Source organism: Miniopterus natalensis, chromosome 21 (assembly GCF_054644295.1).
Source record: "Miniopterus natalensis isolate mMinNat1 chromosome 21, mMinNat1.hap1, whole genome shotgun sequence".
NCBI lineage: Eukaryota > Metazoa > Chordata > Mammalia > Chiroptera > Miniopteridae > Miniopterus > Miniopterus natalensis.
The window spans coordinates 15,459,324-15,481,760 of NC_142101.1; the positions used below are offsets into that span (position 1 = coordinate 15,459,324).

The 22,437-nt window shown below is 48.8% G+C and overlaps 1 protein-coding gene across 3 annotated transcripts in view; it reads right to left on the reverse strand.

The window, feature by feature from the left end:
• Positions 1-500: 500 nt before the first annotated feature.
• The window catches only part of TGFB2 (transforming growth factor beta 2), a 53,401-nt gene continuing 31,464 nt past the window's right edge, over positions 501-22,437 (reverse strand). For 2 of the 3 annotated variants that reach the window (XM_016221196.2, XM_016221197.2), the window contains 6 exons: positions 18,731-18,894; positions 9,030-9,162; positions 8,797-8,907; positions 7,081-7,258; positions 5,757-5,910; positions 501-3,414 (listed from right to left, as the gene is read on the reverse strand). In XM_016221196.2, the coding sequence (XP_016076682.1) occupies positions 3,256-3,414; positions 5,757-5,910; positions 7,081-7,258; positions 8,797-8,907; positions 9,030-9,162; positions 18,731-18,894 (899 nt within the window). In that variant the 3' untranslated portion in view covers positions 501-3,255. The remainder of the gene's footprint in view (positions 3,415-5,756; positions 5,911-7,080; positions 7,259-8,796; positions 8,908-9,029; positions 9,163-18,730; positions 18,895-22,437) is intronic. The other variant, XM_016221198.2, reaches the window with a different exon arrangement.

Below are 22,437 nucleotides of genomic sequence, written 5' to 3' on the forward strand. Positions count from 1 at the left end.
TGCCGGGAACAGCCGAGGAAATGTGTGGAGAGAGGGCTTTCCTGGGGCAGCCTGTGGGTGAAGCGAAGGGCGGGGGGCAGCTCCCCGAGACCCGCCCCGAGCAGCAGGCCCTTGTTGTATCTGGCTGGCTCAGCAGCTACCCGAGTTATGGGGCTACAGGGGATCCTGTCTAGACCAGTTCTTTTGGCCCCGGGGTTGGCAGAACCAGAAAGCCAAAGCGTGGTCCAAACATCTCTCTGCATTTTTTTTAATTTTTTTTTCCTTTCTTTCTGGATGGAAACAAAATCTCAAACCATCACTAAAGAGCAATAAACAAGAGACTACAAAGGCCACACAGGGCTTTCTCCAGCGCGGGATAGATAAGGCCTGGCTGTTTCTGAAGTGAGGGTCCTGGAGGGAAGAAAAGCGCCGTCCTAAAGATGGTCTGGCTCTGGCTGCTTGAGGCCGTTGTCATTGACTAGTCTCAGGGACGGTGCCACGGCAGGGAAAACACAGGGACGTGTAATTGAAATAATTTATTTACCACTAGAGCACCACAAAAAACAGACATACATCGTGTTAAGATACAGCGTAATCAGTCACCGAAATACAAAACAGCTATTCTTATATTCCATTTTTTTTTAAAACCGTGTCAACCATAGAATTGTACTGCTGTTTAACACATTAAAAACTGCCCCCCCCGCCCCGCATACTAACATTTCCCCTCCCCTCCCCCCTCCCTCCCCTCCCACGGCAATATTTACTTATGGGAAATAAAGACCTTATAGAACCCCCCCAAAACTAAAAAAAAAAAAAGATTCAAGAGATCTTAAAATAGAGCATTTAAAATATTATCAGTGCATTCATGAGGAAAGACAAAAATAATACAAAACAAAATGTCATTTCTATCTGAGAAGGAAATACCTGCAGAAATAAAAGTGATGTACATAGAACTCGTAGAAACGTGGGGGGAAATAAATCCACGCACTCGCGTCTGGGCCTGGGTTCCGTGCATCGCTTTCCTTCCCAGTTTTCCAGCTTGTAAAGCCAGTCCGTCCCTTCCATTGGCGGTCGGGGAATCACAGAAAAGAAGTCGACTCTTTCAAACAGCTTCGCTTGGGACTGACGACGCTCACGGTGCTGGTTTTTTTTCGGTGAAACTGCAAATATTCCATTGTTTGACCTATGAATTTTGATCTTAAAGCTAAATAAGGGACAGCTGACAAGCTGACGGGCCCTGCAGGCTCTGACCGAAGGTAACCCCCACGGCGAAGACTTAGCAAGTCACTTATTAAAGCAGAATAAATTCTAGCCTCGGATCTAGAGAACTCGCATTCGCAGGGAGGGGGGAAAATACTTTTTTATCACGGGGGGGGGGCTTGGTTTGTGCCTTTTCAACCTTCATAGAGCATCTATAAAAACCTTAACTTCAGTGAAATAAACTAAATGACTTATGCTGACCTGTTTGTTTGGTTTTTTTCTCTCCCTTAAAAAAAAATCAACGAAAAGGTGAATCTTTCCATTTCCCCCTGAACACGAACAGCCTGATTAAAGTAAAAGATGTTTCCTATGAACTGTCTGCCTTTTAGGAACAACAGGATTTGGGGAAAATTCTGAACCAGCCGAGTTCGAGGAACCTTCCTTAACTCAGCCACCGGGTTTCAATCAGACCCTTGGGCCCTTGCTGAAGCTCAAACATTTCACCTCGGTGACGTCTGCATCGATAACATTCCCCAATTTTCCTAAAACAGGAGCTTTGTTATGTCTGAACTGACGAGTTAGGATGCTTTGAAAACGAAGGAAGACAACTGAACTCCCATCTACCTTTTTCCGGTCAAAAAAAAAAAAGGGGGGCAAGTGGACTCAGGTAGCTGATGGATAATTTATCAAGCACAGTGGAGCAAATACTATAAAACATGTATTTTTAGTGCAAGTCAGAAATCTAGGGGTTTTACTCGAAAGTACTTGCCGGCTAAAGGAAACACACAATTTGGAGCGATCGCTTGAAAAAAGCCCAAATTTAAGTCCAGTCTGAATCATAGTCGACATCATTACAGGACATGAAAAATAGGGTAAAAATTTACACATTACACGCAAAGTAGTTAATGTTTTGATTTACTGGTTTGCAAACTGAAGGCCCGCAGGTGTGTTTCCAATTACACTGGCTTCCACGCCCATCTACTGTAAGGACTTAGGCAGGGTTACGGATTCCGAAGCTAAGAAAAGCAGCGAGGCTTCCAGGTCCGAAGTTTGACCAGCAGGCATCGAGACGCTGCGACATGTCCCTGGTGGACGCTAAGCCGACAGAGAACCATTTACAAGGAGACAGAGGGAAAAAATAAAAAATAAAAAAAAAATCCTACAGACTTATTCTGACGGAAAGCTTCCTTTATTAACAGGCTTTTCGGCTTTGAACCTTACAAGACGCTTCCTCGGGCGGCTGGTACATCGCACGGGCTTTTCGGGGCCTTCATCTCAACACAGACCCGAGGGGGCCACGGGAGAGCTCCCCCGGGTTTTCATCCCGCTCGGGCGACCGACTTGTTGTGTTTTATTTATTTATTTTCTTTCTGGCTCGTTTGAGTTCAAGGTCCTTAAACCATCCGTGAGTTTCTGGCAAAGGATTTGGTCTCCACTCTGTACACCTGTTTTTCTTTTTCCAAAGGGCAATGAAACGTTCATTATATAGTAACACGCAATAAATAACTCACTGGTAACTCTAAGAGTAGAAGCGGGGTGCCTATTGCATAGCAATACGGGACAATCAGTGAGGCCGGGGCTCGGGACGTATGTACAACTCCACTTAACGGGCTTCTCCTGTTTTTTTTTTTTTCTGTTTTTTTTTTTTTTCTTTCACATAATTAACACTCACAAATTCTTCCAGTGTTTATTTTTTTCTTTCCTTTAAAAAAAAAAAAAAAAAAAGGTTTGGCTTTTTGTCTCTCTCGCTTACGGAGCAGGCGAAATGCAGACTAAAGCCTGCGACGCCTTTGCTGTGTTGTGTCGTGTTGTGTGTGGTGTGTTGTGTTTCGGGTGCCGGCTTCGGCGAACGGGGCACCGACTTCCAAAGTGTCTGAACTAGTACCGCTTTTTTTTTTTTTTTTTTTTTGCGAATAAATTTTTTTTTTTTTTTTTTTTTTTAACACTGACGAAGCAAAGCTCTCTTAGGTTCCTCGCTGCGAACTTTGTGAAGGTCGTTGCCGAGCCGCCGCAGTCGCCGCCCTCCCCGCCAGCCTCGCCGCCCGGTCGCAGTGGGCCGGCCGCGGCCCGGGCACCTTAGCTGCATTTGCACGACTTGACGATCATGTTGGAGAGCTGCTCGATCTTGGGGGTCTTGCCGATGTAGTAGAGGATGGTCAGCGGCTCCAGGTCCTGGGACACGCAGCAAGGCGAGGCGGAGGCTTCGGGGTTTATGGTATTATACAGGCTGAGGACCTGCGGGGACACGGGGGAGAGACGACAAGGACAGGAGAGAGAATTAATTCTTAAAGACCCATTCCCTGTTCTGATCAGTCAGGGCCCGGGACGGGCGATTTCAATTATTTGTGTTTACAATCTCCCTCCTTTTCTTAACCCCCGATTATGGCCAAAATGGTACGTGTCCCTGGTAACCGGCGGAGCCGTCGGTTTCTGCAGAACCCCTTTCTCATACATGGTAAACGGAGGGCTCTTTACAAGCCGGATCAGACAAGATCGCTCATTTGACAGATTTTACAGTTTTTCCCTTAAATCTTTTTTTTTTTTTTTTTTTTTTGCGGCACATATGTCCCAGGCCCTCAATAAACGGCTCTTAGTGCTTGGTGTGGTCTCTGCACTTCCCCGTATTTGTCTCTGCCTGTCCCCGGTCCCACCCCGAGAGTGTTCCCATGCGGTCGGCTCTGCGGGCTTTGCTTTCGGCCTCGTAGCCCTGCTCGCTCGCCTCCTGCAAACCAGACCCACGTGCTGGGTGAAGAGGCGAGTGCCTGGCCCAGCAGAGGGATAAAACTTCTCGCAAAACCTTCCCTCAGAGCTTTGATCTCCCCGCAGGCAGAGAGAAAGGCCCCTGTCTGCAGAGTGAGATCTTCCTAGGCTGACTTCTCGGGCCAACTGAATGTCACCTGAAGTTTCATTTAGAAGAAATAAAAAAGGTAAAGGCCTTGTCAGTTATCATTGTTTCATAAATACAATGACATCAAAAGCAATCTATATATATTTTTTAATATTTGTGTTGATTTTAGAGAGAAGGGGAGAGGGAGAGAAACACTGACGTGAGAGAGAAACTGGGGATCGAACCCGCAACCCGGGCTTGTGCCCTGACTGGGAATCGAACCGGCGACCTCTCGGCGCTCAACCAACGGAGCCACACCGGCCAGGGCCAATCTTACATTGTGTTTAAAACAGTAATAAAGATAATGACAATGAGAGTAGTCAACCCTCTGTTCAGCTTTCCGGCGGGCGGCCGGGCCTAACACGAGGGGGTCGTTCCGCAGTCAGTCCCGGACCCTTAACCCCGTTTCTTATCTGAGGGGACTGCGGCTTGTTCCGATGGAAGCAAGTTCCCCGGTGATGATAAGGAGTCATTTCCAAGGATGCCATTAATGTGTTAGTCAAACAGCCGGTGACCTTTTCCTCGAGATCCACTGCGATTTTCTCAGCCCGGGACAGAGGATCCGTTCAGCCGGCAACACTGACCACTTTATGAAGCCGCCTCTGGCTCCTTGGGCAGCCGTCCAAACCACATATTTGTGACCACGACAGTTCTTCTTCCTCTCTCCTTGAAAAACAAGTGTGGCCTCTGCCTTCACACACTCCCTCTGTGTATCTGGGAGGGCGAGTTAGGTTTCTACTTGGCAGCTGGGCCTTGCCCACATTACGGCTACGGTTGCCACAGCCCAGATGAGGCGGCCTGGCCAGGGAGCCCGGACCAAGGGACAGGCATGGGCAGGCTTCCCTCACGTGGCCAAGCGCATGGCCGGCCCCGGGTGCCAGCACCTGCAGGGGGGCTGGGGAAACAGCTGAGGGCAGGGGAGCCGTAGGTGTCAATTGAGAGTCCAGCATATGCGGGCATTTATAAATAAATAGGCTTCATGTTCCCCTAACGCATGATTTTTCATAGGAATTAAAGAGGAATTGGATAATGCGGATTGTCTAAGATAATGGATAACCCCGAAGCTCTCTGAGTTCGGCTGAATGCGTTATGGGATCTAGTTGGCAGTGGATGCGTTTTCCTACCCTGCAGCGAAAGCAGTTTTTCTAATGCCTCTTTAATGAGGAGATTTAGAGGCAAAACCCCAATGCGCGGCCACATGTCAGGAATGAAACCCAGTAAGACAGAGCAAACGGTGGCCTAGTTATAAAGCAAGGAGTCTACCTTCCGAGGAAGGAAGTGCAGCTGACCCTTGAACAGCATGTGTTTGAGCTGCGTGGGTCCACTTATATGCAATTTTTTCAATATATATACAGTCAGCCCTCTGTATCCCGGGATTCGCATCCACAGACTCAACCTATGGCAGATGCGGGGACCGACAGGAGGTGCTGTTCCACTCCCTATTACATAAAAGACCTGAGGTCTCATTTTCTTAGTATCCTTGAAGGGTCCTGGAACAAATAACCTGCCGACGCAGAGGGACGGCTGTAGCTAAGTTTTGGGGGAGTCAAAAGTTAAACGTGGATTTTCAACCGTATGTGTGGGGGGGGGTAGGTGCCTCCAACCCTCGTATTGTTCAAGGGTCAACCGTTATCGGCAGGTCCACGGCAGCAACCCAAGGACAGAAGAGACAAGTCAGCCAAGTGCTTACCCTACTGTGCTGCGTGTCTGAACTCCACAGATACGGGCATGCCCCAGCACAGAAGTTGGCATTGTACCCTTTGGGTTCATGGATCCATTTCCACCCAAGATCCCTCTTGAAATCAATGTAAAGTGGACGTAGGCAGCAATTATCCTGCACATTTCTGTTAAAAGAAGAGCAATGGAGATTTTAAAGCTGATTTCCCCCCCTGCCCTCATCCCAAACCAGAAAAGTGCCTCATTCATTTATTCAACAGATATCTATCAGCAAAGATCATGGGCCAGGTCTTAGTGGTTTTACTGTGATCCGAGTGACTTTCATGATGGGGTGTTACGGTGATTTGCTGGGACGACTTTCCCTTTTCTATCCTATACCCTGAGCCCCTGGCCGTGATGCTGAAAATCAAGCCTTTCCCTTGAACGACTAGATAGAGAGAGAGGCGGCTGATGGAGACCAAGCTCTTTCCAGCCAATGCTGCCCAGTGTAGCCGGCCAGCCTCTAACCGCCCTTTCCAATCTAAAATGATGAAATACAAGAGCTATTTTCAAAGCTCCATCTAAAGCATTTTCTTTTGAAAAGAAATCCTTTATTTCATGTCACGCTCCTTGATCTAGGAATGAACTGAAGGCCGAGAAACATGGAGTCTTGCTTAGTGCAAACACTGGCCCTGGCAACCCCCAAACGCCACTTCGCTCGTGACTCTGATGCTTTGTCAGTGAGGACCTGTCACACCCCGCTCTGGAAATAGAGCCTTCCTCTCGGCAGGCCTGGTAAGGACCCACGGGAGACATTCACGCTCTCCCTCCACCAACTCCCACGGGAGGGGGATGAGTCGGTGTGCCCTCACTTCTCGCATCTTCTGCAGCTCAAGACATGACAAATAGCATTCGCCTTCCGTGTCTCTCATCTCTGCTGCTGTGACCTGGGCAGCCTGCAGTGGGGACGAAGGCCTCATGCAGACAGACAGCGAGTCTCCCCAACTAGGGGGCCACCATCGCGCCCTTCAAATAAACTTCCATCTGCTCTGGGGAGCAGAGAGCTTATTCTCTTCTTGAGCCCCAAAGAACTTCAGAAGGACTTGGGGGGGCCCTCGGGGGGGCTAGTTTTCTCCCTTTACACTCAATTCGTTGCTCGAGAGGTGACGAACACCACACAGAAATAACTACGCTAAGCCTCTGGGAGGAATGATGCTGTGAAATGCGATGGCCACGCTGTTTCACGCCTGGCCCTACGCAATGAGTGCAGGTCAAGTCAGCTCATGGTCAACGAACAGGCAAAGGCAATGAAAGAGTTACCAGATACAACTGCTTTGTTTTATTTTTATTTTCTTTACCTAAAGCAATAGGCTGCATCCAGAGCGCGCTTCTTCCGCCGGTTGGACTGTTGTGACTCAAGTCTGTAGGAGGGTAACAACATTAGCAGGAGATGTGGGGTCTTCCCACTGTTTTTTTTCCTAGTGGACTTTATAGTTTTCTGATCACCACTGGTATATGTGGAGGTGCCATCAATACCTTGAAAAAATGCATTTGGGTAATAAACATTTAGCTTTACCTTCATCACATATCATCAGCCATATTTCTTTTCTTTTCTCGTCTATCGTCACAAATAGCAGTGATGACCACGACGTCAGCATCAGCTGGCGACAGTCATTCCCCCACGGAAATAGACATGGCACAGCGGGACTAAGCAGGTGACAGCGAACACTTCTAAATGGGGCTCCTGGCAGGAGGCAGTTCAGGGTTCAAAACAGGGCTTGCGGGCTATGAAAGTCACTACAGAAAAAGCCTTTGACCTCGAGTCCAAGGGCAACCTAGGCAGTTGATGTGAGTCAGTCCTCAGTTCACGCTGTGTCCAACCCCTCACGCTGAGCGCGCAGCAAGAGAACCTGCCTTGTCGCCCTCTGGTTCGCTCGCTTCCTGGGACTACTAAACCCAAAACTTTCCTAATGAGCAGAAACTAAGGCTTACACTGAATTGCAGTGAATTGGGTTCAAATGAAACAGAAGTCACCCTCACCGATGCTATTTGGGGAAGAAAGGGCTTTTTCATTGGGTTTATGGCACCCTCAGCACCTTCCTGATTCCATCGGAGATTTAGAAACTCAAGCTCCCCAAAGCACGCGCAGGAGGCTGCCAGTTTAAGCATTTAATCCCCACACCCTAGAGAATCATGACGAGGTTAGAGACTGAAATAAACCTGCCCTCTGGGAGTATTTTTCCATGAGCCGGGGCCACCGGAGCCTTCTGCCAGTGGAGGGAGGTCCCAGGTGGTGCCGCTTAGGGATGGGAAACGGGCACCCTGACCTGGTGGGTGCGGGGCCAACGCTGCAGGGCACACGACACCCACTGCCCTCTCAACGTCTCAGCATCCAGTGACTCCTCATCTCACACGTCTTTGGACGGTGACAGAGGAGAGGGAAGTCTACATCACGGGCATCTCCTTGTCTCCCACGATTGGCTAATTCACTAGCAGGTGAGCAAGAGCCTGGGGAAACTAAAACCTCGCTATGAGTTCATAAACTATGATAAAGGTCTGATAAGGAAGACACTTAAGATGTTGGGCACCAGCCAGAAAGAGTGGTTCCCATACACGTCAGGTTGGCTCCCATACAAGTCATGTTGGTCAAAGGGGCCGCAGAGCGAGGGGCCTTCCTGCTCCTGTGGAGTACGGTTGTGGGTCCCTGACGCTGGTTTGGGGGGTTTCCTTGAACGCATGCCGCCTTCTTCTCTGACAGCGTTAGCAAAGGTGGGGAAGTGGTTTGCTCAAACACTCAACTAACAGTGGGGAGGGCTGCTGAGTCAGTCCGTCGGCACTGCCAGGTCATCCCTGGGCATCCATCGAGCAGCTTAAACCGGGAGCCAGCCCTTCTTCCAACCCTTCTGCCTTCCAGGATCTCTCTCCAGCCATATCTTTGCCCGAACAAACGAAACTCCCCAGGCCTCGCCAGACAATCCGGCCCTCCCGTGGGGACCGCAGCGCCAACAGCCCCGCGATTGCCCGAGCAGGCCCTCCCGCTCCCGCCCCCGCCGCAGCCGCTGAGTCTCCCTTACCTGCGAACCGTGCCTCCAGTTCCTCGCTTTTGTTGGGGATGATGTAATTATTAGAGGGCACGAAGGTGCAGCAGGGACAGTGCAAGCTTATCTTAAATCCCAGGTTCCTGTCTGGAAAACATGAAGCCAAGGGGGTCATTCGTACGTGCGTCTAGGCCCTCAGATCCGCAATCAGCCTGCAATTACTTAGGGTCGCTGGACCTCTAGGGAGGGAAACAGAGGGTGGGAGTAACCTTTGTGGTGGAGCCATTCCTGCACAGCGTCCGTCACGTCGAAGGAAAGCCATTCCCCCTCCGCCCTGGTTTTCACCACTTTGCTGTCGATGTAGCGCTGGGTTGGAGACGTCAGGTCTTTGGATTTGAGGATCTAGAGCAGGGAAGAGCAAAGGGAAACGAGCTCATTGGCACGCAGACAAGCAGGGCGAACCCAAGGCCAGGGACAGAGTTCCAGGTCATTATCTAAATTTAGCTCCGCTCCAGAGTATCCACGTAGCGTCCTCTCCAAAGAGTGGCCACGTGCAGGGAAACGTAACGCCAGGCCATTCGCCATGAAAAACAGGGCCACTAAATCAGCTGCGTCTGCGATAAAGGTGACAGGGCCCATAAGGCCAAGTGTCTAAAATAAAGCGACAGTAATTGTTTTACTTTGCTGACATAAGCTTTGTGAGACTTCAGCCATGAATTCTATGCTATTAAGTTAATGGTTTTGTTATCCTGCTTGGGGGACTTAGGATGCGGGCAGGGGTCCGGTTCAGAGGACCCACGTTCACCCCCTGCAGGCCCCTGAATTATAAATCTCTTGCTAATAAAGAGAAAAAGGTCCTAACCCTCGTCGCTAAATCCACTGGCATTAAAAAAACGTGGCATGCCTCAGCTTTCGAGGTGAGTCCCGAGCTGGGATATTTACTCTCAGTGTGACTTGTTATGATTTATAAAGTTTTCCATATCCCACGGACTAAGAATGGATTTGGGCAGGAGAAGTCTGGCCCGGTGCGTAGTGAGAGTCTGAAAGAAAATCAGCCTGAACACGGAGATTTAGAAGGAGGCATTTATTTCAAATAAATAAAGAGCAATTGCAGTGTGTTCTTGGATTTCTGTAGGAAGTGAACATTTTAGGGGTTTTTAAGAAAAATTATGCCTGTCTTTAAATGACAGTGTTTTTCTGAACCAGCCAAACCAAGATCCTAAAGTCTCCTGGAGCTATGTTAACTCCCTACCCAGGCCCATAGCCTGCCCTTCCCCGGGACTTAGGGGCTCAAGCCCTGGGTTGTTTTTTACCGCCCTTCATGACACTGAGTCTACTCTTCTGTGATCATTTCATACAGATGGCCTTGCTCTCTCCAGCAGGTTCCTAAGCTTCCCCAGGACTGCATCTTCAACTTGATATCATTTCAAAGCACAGCTCTCGATGTAATTAAATGACTATGATTTATTTACTCTCCTTGTAAAATAAATATGCATGATCTTCCTGTTGATTTTAAAACGCACTGCTCTTCTGTGTGTCTATGGTTTGTCTCAGGTCATTTGGCAACAAATGCATTGTAGAATATTTGGCATTATAGTAGCCTGTTTTTTGTGGGGTTTTTTTCTGGATTCAATAAGTTTACAAAAGGAAAGAGATTCATACAATTGGACTTAGAGGTGCTGGCATGAATTTTAGACAAACCCTATTTACTCTACAGACCTTTGCCCCTAAGGTCCAATAAACCTCACTAAGTGGACAGAATCTAATCACGGTTCTCCCAACAAGCAGGAGATGCTCTTTGTGAATTAAAAGAAGCAAGTAAACAGGACTTAAGGGCTGGGAAATGCTGGGTTCTGGGCTTGGCACATGTTATTTAATTTAATTTAATCCTCAAAACATTGCTGCAAGGTAGATTAAGAAAGCAACTCCGGGAGGGTTGGAACACGAGTCACCCTCACGCTCTTCCAGGTGACACAGAACATGCCATGATCGAGGCAATGATTTTTAATGAGATTATAATAAATGTTGGGACAAGGCGAACATATAACGTGTGGACAATGCACACACGGTTAATGCTGACAGGAACCTATAACTTTAAAAACAGAGCTTGACATCAGCCAATCCTCTGGAAATCCAACCTCACCTTGAAAACACTCCCAGTCGGGCAAATAAGATGTCACGTATCCAGTTAAGAGTAAATGGCTCAATTAACCTAACCTGGGATAACAATGATACGACAATGGGGGGAAGTTCTGGGGCATTTCCATCTGCCTCACTGTCTACAAAACTACTAACTACCCAGGATTCACTTTCTGTCTTTAAATTCCCTGCCCGGGCTGGCCTCCTGTAATGATGGGTTACTTTAGAAGGTTTTGGTCATCTGCGTTGCTCCGAATTAGCACGGGGTCTTACCCTATTTGTGCACGTGTCCTTAGCACTTAGACATACCGTCCAGGGCAAAACAGGTTCTGACAACAGACAACTGTCGCGTGGCTGAAAGGTCCTTAGTATCTTTTTTATTAGTTCAGGACCAAGCCCATCGAAACCACCCAAGAAAGATGGCCAGCCGGCTACGTGACCCTGAGACGTGGAAGCCACTTTGGTCTCGGGGGCCTGCCGTCTCGAACTTTCTGGCCAAGGGGCTCTTAAACCCACTTGCTGGAGTTTAACTCCAGTCTTCTCCAGTCCTCTGTTCCAACAGGAAGCAGCTGCTTTCCATCACCCAGAGAATATCCCTCGCGGCCTTGGAGCCTATTAGTAAGTCCCCCGCAGCATGCTCGCTCCCTCTAAGCTAAATAAACCCAGTCCCTGGAGCTGATACCGAGAGGGGCAGTTTCCCAAACCTTTAACCACGTGGGTCGCTAACAAGGATGAATGACACCCTAGGAAAGCACTCCTCCTCCAGCTTCGAGATTCTGCTTCAGAGCCGGCCAGAGAACCTAATCACATCTCCAAGTCTCCCATCTCGGCTTCAAAGGGATCTGCTTTCTAAGAATAGGCGCAAGCTCCCCATCCCGTTTACTTTCCATTTATCACCCGCCCTAAGTTAAACTAAGGGGAGAAAATCCATCAGTCCTTCCTTCAATTCAAGAGTTTATACAAAAGTGACCAGATCGGTCACCTTCCCATTCTCTTTCGGCCTCTGCCCGTCTCTAATCTCCCAGCAATGCATGTACCGAGAGCTAACAGTGGTGAGTATCCAGCTGTTTTCTGTGGAGCCACAGTCCTCTCTGAATCTCTTTATACGTCTTTACGTGACAAGGAAAATTCAGTTGACGAGTAGAAGCTCTCTTAATTGGCCTCCATTGAACTGGCCAGATTAACCAGTGTTCCCCATTTGTTCGGTAATATATATATAAGCAGGTACCCACTGAATGCTGGGGCTCATTGTTGGAAAGCTACAGTCTAGTAGGTTCCGAGTACTTCTGGCCTCACCAGTTGAGTTGTATGCTTAGCAGGGATCAACTGTATACATTTCTAAACCTGTTTATGATAGTTGGACTTGCTAGTGTAATTATCCAAGTTAATTAAGTGGTCTAGAAACTGAGAAATACAGGACTAGATGTCAAGAGAGCCGTTGTTGCTGGGAAAAGCGAGCGGAGTGCCTTAGAAAACCTTCATAAAGACATGTTGCCGTAAAAAAATTTGGGGAGGGGGGAGGGAAGTTTGGTGTTTCCTCAAAAAGGTAAACATAGAATTCCCATATGATCCAGCAATTCCACTCTTAGGTATAAACCCACAAGAACTGAAAGCAGAGACTTAGAGACTTGGACACCGACGATCACAGCAGCTGAAAGGTGAGAACAACCTAAGTGTCCATCAGCAGACATACGGAGGAACAAAATGCCACATACACATAGAAGAGAGTTTTATTCAGCCATAAAAAGGCATGAAAGGCTGACACATATTACACCGTGGGTGAACCTTGAAAAACATTATGCTAAGGGAAGTAAGGCAGGCACAAAAGGACAAAGACTGTGTGATTTCACTTATCCGAGGTGCCCAGACCAGGCAACTTCATAGAGATAGAAAGAAGAAGAGCCCCGCACTCGGGCTGCAATTGTCCTGAGGCTTTTCTATCCTTCGGAGAAATCGAGAGCTAGAAATTGTAGATGATGCACCGTGGATGCGGTTCATGCGAAAAGTGGGACGAGGGTGGGCTGCAGGCAGAGCAGTGGTCAAAGACAAGTCCTTGGCCTTTTATAAGAAGCTCAGAGTGTAAATTGTGTGTGTGTGTGTGTGTGCATATACACATGTGTTTTAAGTTAAAATATTTAAGATCTGCATTTTCTCTCTCTCCCTCTCTCTCTCTCTCTATGTCTCTATAATCCCCTGCTTTAAATGACATTTTTCTTTACATAACAGACCAACCCATTCCTTATTGAATTAGAAAAGAGAGCCCCTAATATACTGAAAATTAGATTCAGCTGTCTGTCACTTAGCTGCCACCCACTCTGCTGCTTGAATCTTGCCTCCATTACATTATTGATATACACACATTATCTGTGTTATGTGCAAAATATCCACACACCGCCTCTGGCGAGGCTCTGAGCTCTTCACTGAATTACAAAACTCCCTGCACAAAAGGATCCATTCATCTCTCGGCCCCTGGAAAGCAGCCAATCAGGGAGTGGATGGAGGCAAAAGTCACTGGTGTTACCCAATAGTTTGGGGGCAAAAAAATAAATAAAAGAAATAGGAGTCTGGATGCAAAATTATAGCTGGAGGGAATCTTGGTCTTAAAGGAATGATGGTGTAAGTCAATCAGGACTTGGCTTAGACATGAAGGAAGGATACCTCTTCCACTCCTGTGAGACGTTGCAAAGAGCTATAAGAAAATGCTGGAAACTTGATTGCATGTTCAGGTATCAGCAGACCTACAGGAGAGCCAGGAGGCCGCTGCAACCTGACTTAGAAAGGGACACTGAACTCTAGGGCTATAGAGGAAAACCCCAGCTCAACTAGGATAAGCCCATCTTGCAGTGTCTTTAAAGGCATTTAATGATTTTAACGTAGTTAATGTAAATATTTGCGGTGATTTGCACGGATTAACGAATGTTGAACTACACGTTTGCTCTGCTGGCTCTGAGCACCGTGCTCTCAGATCTGCCTGACAGTGAGCTGGTAACCTCAGGAGCATGAAATGCCCGCGTTAGAGAGGCACTCAGAGGTCATCTGCTCCAAAACAACACAATTCATTCTCCAACTGCTCTGTCTTCGAAGACTTCTCGGGACGCTGGACTCCTACTTTTGAGAAGGGCCAGCTCACGGTTGGACAATTTGGCATCAGGGTAATCCTGTGTGTATGGGGGGGCTGTAAATGTTAATTTCTTTCCATGGGATATCGAGCTCCCGAAAGATAGAGGGAAACAACAGCACTTAATCTCCAGACCTGTATCCTGGCTTGCCGACACTAACAGCTTCAAGAATGCACATTTGTTGACTTAATTTGGGAGGATCCTGACTCTCTGGGTGGGAATCTTGGTAATACCAACGTTCACTCTCACGCAGACAGACAGAGCCCACTCCTGAAGGTATGTCTTGGCTTGTCCACCAAGAAACATCTGATTCTCCCCAATTCTCCAACATACGCCAACATCCGTTCTCCGGCAAGATCTCGTTGACTGTGGAGGAGCCTTGCGCCCTCGTGACAATAAAAGTGAAGGAAAAAAACAAACAAACCTGACACGTACTAAAACATTTAATATAATCAGTTAATTCGTTCAGTCGTCAATCACTGAATAATGAGCGCATTAGAAACATCTGGAAGGCTTGTTAAGACGCCAATGATATGCACCTGCGCCCTCATTTACTCATTGGAATTCATGTTGTAGCTCACTTCCTTCAGTTCAGTTCAACAAACAGTGCCAGCCGTGAGCCAGGCCTTGCCCTTACACCCCAGGCCAAGGAGGGAACCCGGGCATCTCACCCGAAACTTCAAACAGTTTCCTCTCTCACAGCTCCGGAGACCAGAAGCCAGCAGGCAAGGTGCGGACTGGGCCCCGCTCCCTCCAGCGCCTCCAGGTGGGGGGAGCCTTCCCAACCCGCTTCCAGCACCTGGTGACTTGCGGGAAACCTTGGGTATTCCTTGACTTCCAGCCGCAGGACGTCAACCTCTGCCCCTGTCCTCACAGCAGGCTCCCTGAGGGCCTCTGTCTTCGCACGGCCGGCCTCTTATAGGGACACCGGTCATATAGGATCAGGGCCCCACCCTACTCCTGTAGGACCTCATTTGACCATAACTAATTACATCTTCAACAACCCTGTTTCCAAATAACATGCTCTGAGGTCCCGAGGATTAAGACAACCTCTATTTTTCGAGGGGACACAATCAACCGGTAACAGAGTTCGGACACTGAACTGGGTTGAGTCTGTTCAAAACGCTCAACCCGACTGTGAAGCTCTTCAAGGCAAAGACCCTCCTGACCCTTTCTCACTCTCCCAGGGTCTTTCCCCTGCTGTCTGCAAGGTCCCTGCTTGGTAAATTCTTATGGACCAAGAGCCTCCAGTAGAAAGGCACACACGGTCAAGGACAGAGAAGCCCATCTTTTAGAGTGACAGATAGAAACTACTTCTTGGAATTTTACACACAGACACACACACACCACAGAGATTATATATATTCACACATATATTCCCCAAAAATGTACACACACTTTAACAGCTGATAGCTCAATTTTTGAAAACAAAATGTATTTTAACAAGCACTGCCTTTTTAATGATTCAAAGTGTGTGTGTACATTGCTTTGGGACACCCAGTATATAAAGATAACAGAAAGAATCACCAGGTGGTGTGAGCAATTTTATACTGTATTTTACCCTCTCTAGGTCATCGACTTCACTGTGGAATGAAAATTAGAGAGAAAACCCAAGAAAGAGAATTCCCAATACAGAGGATCAGGAGTTAGGGAAATGGCCTTCCTCTCACTGAGGCGTAAATGCAGCCCTGTGCCCGTTTCCTGCTCAAGGGCAGCCTCCGTGAACAGCGCGGGGCCGCTCTGGGGGTGCCCAACAAGCCGACGTGCAGCCCGATTACCCTCCAGGACTTATCTGGCTCCCGCCATCGCCACGTCCCGGGGTGGCCGCGGCTCCTTTGTGGTTGCATCCGCCCGGGAGGGCGTCAGGAGTCCCGCACAGCCTGCCCGATGGACTCGGGTGGAACCAAAGGAAAGCCCCACGTAAAACACAGCCTCTCGGGGGCTCAGGTGTCTTCACTATTGTGTAGCTGCAGGGTCTCTCTCTCCACACAGCGCGTAGTTCCTATGCGACATCTGTCCACGTGCAGTTAGGATAAAGTCTGACATGCAGAGAGCCCTAGGACGGCGTCACCAGGTCTGCCTGCAGACGCACGCACACGAAGGCCTGTCTCTCCTCTGTGATGAAAACACCTTATAATTCTCTATTGTTCCCCCTTGTTTTTTGTGGGTTTTTTTTTTTTCTTTCTCTACAGATGGGCCTTTGTGCCGTTGGCACATGTGCGTGAACAAGTGAATCCGTTCCTGCAGGTCGAGGGATGAAGGAGCCCTTTGTGTGATGAGGCTCTCGGAAGCTGCAGCCGAGTCACCTGCCTGAGACCATCATCTGGAAACCACAGGGCAGAGAGAAAGGCCCGGCCGCCCGGCCCGAAGGCTCCCGGCGAGGGCAAGGCCAGGGAGGTGCGGCGCGACCCTCGACGGCGGGGTCTGAAGGGGAAACTAAGGCGGGTCCACGAGTCAAGTCAGTCCCAAAGGCCGAGCCTCACACGCTGGGATGACTGGAGTTATCAAAATACACGGTCTCCCACTCAGACCTTTGTTTACTGCTGTTACCTCCTAATCAACAGTTCCAGTTGTTTCCTGCCACGTGGGGAACCGTATTGTAAGGATTAAATGAAATCTAAGGATGGAATGAATCAATCTACAGAAAGCGGCTAAAATAGGGCCCAGCACACAGGAAGCTGTTAGCAATGACTGTCAGCACTGTTGCTGAGTCGCATTCCCCAAAAGAGCACGGAATATTAGCTGCAACTGCATGATTACTAACATTTCTTTGAATGCAGTGTGGCAGAACCACTGTGCACGTGGGGTCCCGTCTGCTCGCGAGGTAAACAGACCCAGGGTAACGTCATACTTAATGCAAATGATAACGATCCGGTTTCCCTGGGAGGCCAGCGAGCCTGTCACTCGACCAGGTTGAAAAAACCCTGAGATATTAATAGCCTCGCACAAACAAAGTGTTTATTATACTTCATGGCTTTTTTCTGGCTTTTTTTTGAAGTGGGTTACTGTGCTCTGTGTGTCTCAGTGTGGTGCGGGGGTTAGGATCAGCAGTAAGGAGGTCGCACGCTGTAAAATTCTGCACAACACACGCTCTAACTTTTTTTTTTTTCTCCCAGTAGCACTTTGTGCAAAGTCTAATTGAACAGACAGTCGGTTTTTCTGGCTGACATTTTATTTTATACGCCCTCGGGCAATATGAGAAATGAAAGCTGAACTCTGGGGGGGGGGGGTGTGTGCATGTGTGTATGTTTGGGGTTAGGAAAAGGGGGCTTCTTTCATTAACCCCATTAGTGCCATACTCCCCAAAATGTCAGGGTCCCCCAACCTTCATTTTGCAGCAATAGGGTCCCTTATAAAGCAGGTCGACACCATCGACCATGTATTTTCTCTCTAAAGCCTCAGGGGGATGTGTAGTCTAAGGCCTTTTGCAGAGATGATGCCTGTGTGTCAGATATTCATTAAAGCGGCCGGTGATTCACTTCTCCCACTCAGACCTTTGTTCACTGCAATTACCTCCTAATCAACAATTCCCCCTTTCATCCTCAAATCTGAAACACCGTTTAACACTCACTTTTCAGCTCGAAGACAAAAATAAATGAGTTGGAAAGGCTTAGGATTTAGCCACGGCCTTGCAGATCCTTGCAACAGGTAACCCTGCTATCAGAGGCCACTCCTCAGAGCACAAGGTCAGGAGCCAAAGAAGGACAGCGACTTAGCAGCCTGTGTCACTGGCCGCAATACCTATGAGGCCCGGCCTTCCACCTAACTGGAACAGGGCCAGGGAACAACCCATGAGGCCGTCGTCTGAACGCAGAAACAAGTCAGAGTGATTTGATTCAGAAAGAAAACAAAAGAGGACATGTAATCATGGTTCAGTTATCATTATTTTTTTTAAATCACCTCAAAATGTGGCTGGCTACCTTTGATCTAACTTTTTTTTTTTTGAGAATCCAGGCTTTGCTTTTCTTCCAAACACCACTCCACCCGCTAGCCAGCCTGATTTTTTAAAATTTTTCTTCTACTCTGGCTGCTACGGAGGCAAAGAGGAAGGGAAATGTTCGCCACAAACAGCATAGCGTGTGGTGGGAAGCGGGCGATCGGGCGTCCGAGCCCTGCCACTGCTCCGCTGTGTGTCCCTGGCCACAGGGAGTGACTTTCCGAGCCCTGCCACTGCTCCGCTGTGTGTCCCTGGCCACAGGGAGTGACAATTTCTGTACGATGTGTGTGTGCACCAGGTGCGGAGCTGGAGAGGACTGGAAAGAGCAGCCAGAATCAGAGGGGCTGAGGTCCATGAGGACAGAATGAAAAACATAAAGAGGGAAAGAGAAGACGCCAGGAAGGATGGTCACAGGCGAGAAGACAGGACGACAGCCCTAGATGAGAGGAGGGCCGGCTGACTTCTCTCCTGAGCGTGGGGCCGGGCCGGGGTTTTCTGACTCCCCAGATCAGCGGGTGGACTTCCCGACGAGAGCCCCCGGGAGGGTGGGTACCCCAGCCACTCAGGCCACTGGAAAAGTGTGGCCGGAGCATGACCACCCCCTTCTAAAGGTTCTTCCATCCCGAGCGATAAGAGGATTAACCCAGGGGGCGGTCTGTATCTCTGTGAATGTACGGGATGGTTTGCATCAGCTCAGGAAATCTAAGAAAATAAAAGGACTTTCACCCCCAGATTGGAGCCGATCGTGCGTTCAAACCCCCCGGGCGAAGGCTACCTGGTACAGCTCGATCCGCTGTTCGGGCACCCTGGCCTTTGGGTTCTGCAGGCGGAACACTCTGAACTCCGCCTTCACCAGGTTGGAAGCATTTTTTTCCATCGCCGAGACGTCGAACCGGACAATCCTGAAGTAGGGTCTGTAGAAAGTGGGCGGGATGGCATCTGTGAAAAGTTAGGGCAGTCATTGAAAATGATAAAAATCCATTGTCTCAAAAAAAAAGTGCAGCGTTAGACAGTCTCGAGAAACCATGAGGAAAGTATCTACAGAATGATTTCGTTTTCAATGGCCAATTTCATACCATTAGCAATTGAACTAGAAAAAAATAAAATAAAATAAACATGTGCATTTGGTTACGGGAGTAGCAGATTAATGGAGATTAACAAACCACTTCCAACTCCATTTGCGGGCGCGCAGTTAACCCTGTCCTTTGAAAGCTGACATAGCCCCGCGGAAAACGTTAGACGGTCATGAGCTGGAGCATGTTCGTGACAGCCGATGCTGGAGAGAGCTGTCAGGCTCGCGTATACTTTAATCACATATGCCAAGAAAATAGCTCCTAATGCAAGCAGTTTGCCCATGTATTTTTCTCCCCCCCCTGAAACGTTGGCATCCAAATGTTCTACTCTCTCCAGGTTCGTGTATTGCATCTTTTTTTGGCTTCGAAAGCTTGGTTTTTCACTTACATGTGACCAAATACACCCTCTAGTTTGTGAGAATGAGGAAATTTGAATTAAAAAACACACACACAAAAAAAAACTATACCCGTATACTGGCGATGCAAGGCCCAGTCTTAAAACTCTATGTTCAGGATAATGTCCTTGGTGGAGGGGATCGTGGCCAATGAAGAGAATCAGCCCATATTCCTTCGGTTCTGAGCCACGTAAACAGCACACAACAGTTTCAAGCTCACGGGTGGCTAGAGTTTTGTTGTTATTTTGTGGTCACCTGCCATTGCTCTAAAGACACCACTGAGGCCATACCAGAAGCAAGGTCCACCTTCCATCCCCACGCGTCCTACGCAGCACCCGCTGATTATGCCCCTACACTGGGCAGGCCACTTGGTGCAGGTGTTTCTACAGTCCCCTTCTAAAATCTCCTGTTCACTTTCTTTCATTATTCCGGAACACTCTGTCCATCTCCGGTGGCTTCACTACTCCCTTCGACCCTCTCCTGAATGGCGCAGCTTCATGAAAACAGAATCATTCACTGTTGTTGATGGCTCTTGTCACTTGTTTTGATTACTTCCGAATTATGTTTGTTTATTTGTCTGCCCCTCCCCCCGATGCAATTTTAAGAATCTTGAGGGCAGGGAGCATGCTTGCCAAGTCTTTCATACCCAGGACAGGACTCCGCGCACACACAGTTTACGGAATATCCACTGTTTGAGTAGCTGCTCATCAATGGGAGCCTTGAAAGATTCTGGCATCTGGCTATGGGCAAGGTCAAGTTCTTATTAAATAAATGAGCCATCTTGCCGATCTTGAAATAGAAATAAATCCCTTTCGTGATTTCTTGAGAAATCCATGCCCTGACGATTACACTGAAGAAAAGAAAAAAAAAAAGCTAGGAACACACCAAGATTTCCCCATCTGAGGAGCTCTATGCTTTTTCAGCCTGAAAGCCTGAGAACCTGGCCCCATCCCTGTCCCCAGGTCCTGCTTGCTCAGAAAGCAGCCTGTGGGGAAGCAGTGAGACTGTGTGAATTGAGGCTTTGTAGGTCAGGAGCCAAAAGTCTCAGAAACAAACGAACAAATAAAAAAATCAAAAAAAAATCTAAGGGATCCAGGTTTTGGAGAAAAGAAAGTATTCATGCCAACACATTGATGCCCACTGCATTACACCATGAAATAGTTGGTGGACCGCTTTCAAGGGGGTGAACATCTATACAAGCAGGAATGTTTTGGGAGCCCCAAGCACAGCAATGTGAAAAAGTAGCTGCCAAGAAGAAGTCGATCTGTCTCCCCTCTGAACGCGCCCAGCCCAGGTGATTGAACGGGTTGGTATCAGCTGACCAGGCCAGCTGAGAACAGTCCCACGCCCAGGACGAGAAGCCTGCGTGGGGCCGGGGCCAGGCACTCGGACTCTGCGCCCTCTCTGCTTTGCCCAGACCCTTCCACAGGCCTCGTGGCTGTCTCCATCGTCCCGTAGCCTCTCCATTGGACAGCAGAAGCTGAAAACATGCTTCGAAAGAGCACCCGGGGAGCGCAAAGCTCACTCAGTGTGCTTCCTGTCATTAGAAAGCGTAAACATCCAGTTCATCTCCCCCGTGCCTTTCCGCGCAGCCCCCGCAGGCCGGGTCCCCGAACACCATCCTTCACACCCGCCCGCCCCATCTCCTCCTTCCACCAAGTGGGTAAATAAGAGCTCTTGAGATTTATTTTTCTTCTCTTTCATGTTTATTAAACTTTGAGCCATTTCCCCCCCCTTTCTGGTCTCCTGCCCATGCACACGCTTTCTTTTTGTGGCTGCCGCGGACCACGAGGTCAGTTTTGTTTCTTCTCCTACGCAAATGGTGCAGCGATCCTGTCCCAGGCTTTCGAGCTTCGAAGGGGCGCTTGCAAATATTTACAGCAGTGGGTTGATAGTGAAGCGTGGCCGTCGGCTCTGCTCCCTCCCCGCTGGCAAGCAGCCCTCGGCCCCGCCGGCTACTAGAACTGTTCTGGCTGTTTCTGGTTCAATTGCCTCATTCTGTGACACAAAGGCACGTTTTTGGATCTTTGTTTTATAAGCAGAAGCAGTTAGTGCAGGAGGTGAGAAGACGGCTGAGCAGCTCCCACCAGCGACCCTGCTTGGGTCTCCTAACGACAGTGAAGGGACCAGGCCAGGGGGAAACAGAGAAGAGGAGACATTGCAGCCAGCACAAGGACTCTGAGGGTCTTATAACAGAAAAGTAAAATTCCCCCATGACTTACACTAATTGTCTGGCTTGACTACACATTTCAAACTGAAGGACTTTTAAAATACCCATGCCTGGGACCTGGCCCCTGAGAGTCTGTCTCATTGGACCCTAAAAAGAATGGTCTGGTCTCACTGTAGCCTCAGAATTCTACTCCATGACCCCTCCCATGTTACAATAGCTGAGAAGGAGGGTTTTTAAAAGTATATGTTTTTATTGATTTTAGGGAGAGAAACGTCCATGAGAGAGAAACATCCATCCACTGCCTCCTGCACACCCCCTACTGGGGACCGAGCAGGCCACCCAGGCATGTGCTCTGACCGGGAACTGAACCGGCGACCTCTCGGTGCATGGAATTATGCTCAACCCACTGAGCCACACCGGCCAGGGCAAGAAAGTGTTTTTAATCCCTATTTCACAGGTAAAGAAACTAAGAGCAAGGAGGGAAAGATAACTCTTGTCTACAGTCAAGGAGAGGCTGGCCTTTCCATCAATTCTGTGGCTTCTCACTTCGACGTCCCGCCTTCCGCGGAGAGGAGCCCCGGAGTCGAAGGCCCGAATACCACCCTAGGCAGAAATACCAACCCCCATCTCAGAGCCTTGTCGCAAGAGATGGGCACAAAGAAGTGGCTCCTTCTCAACCGGCGATCAGCTTGGCCTTGCAAGAAAGCTCGAGAAACTTGAATGCGAGGCCTAGTATCTGCAGGGATATTCCTAAAAAGAATGGCCCTGGTTAGGCGCTCCGGGGCCTTACTCAGGGGCGCTTTGCTGCCACCAGTGTTGCCCAGGGTCTTCTGGATGCCCAGCC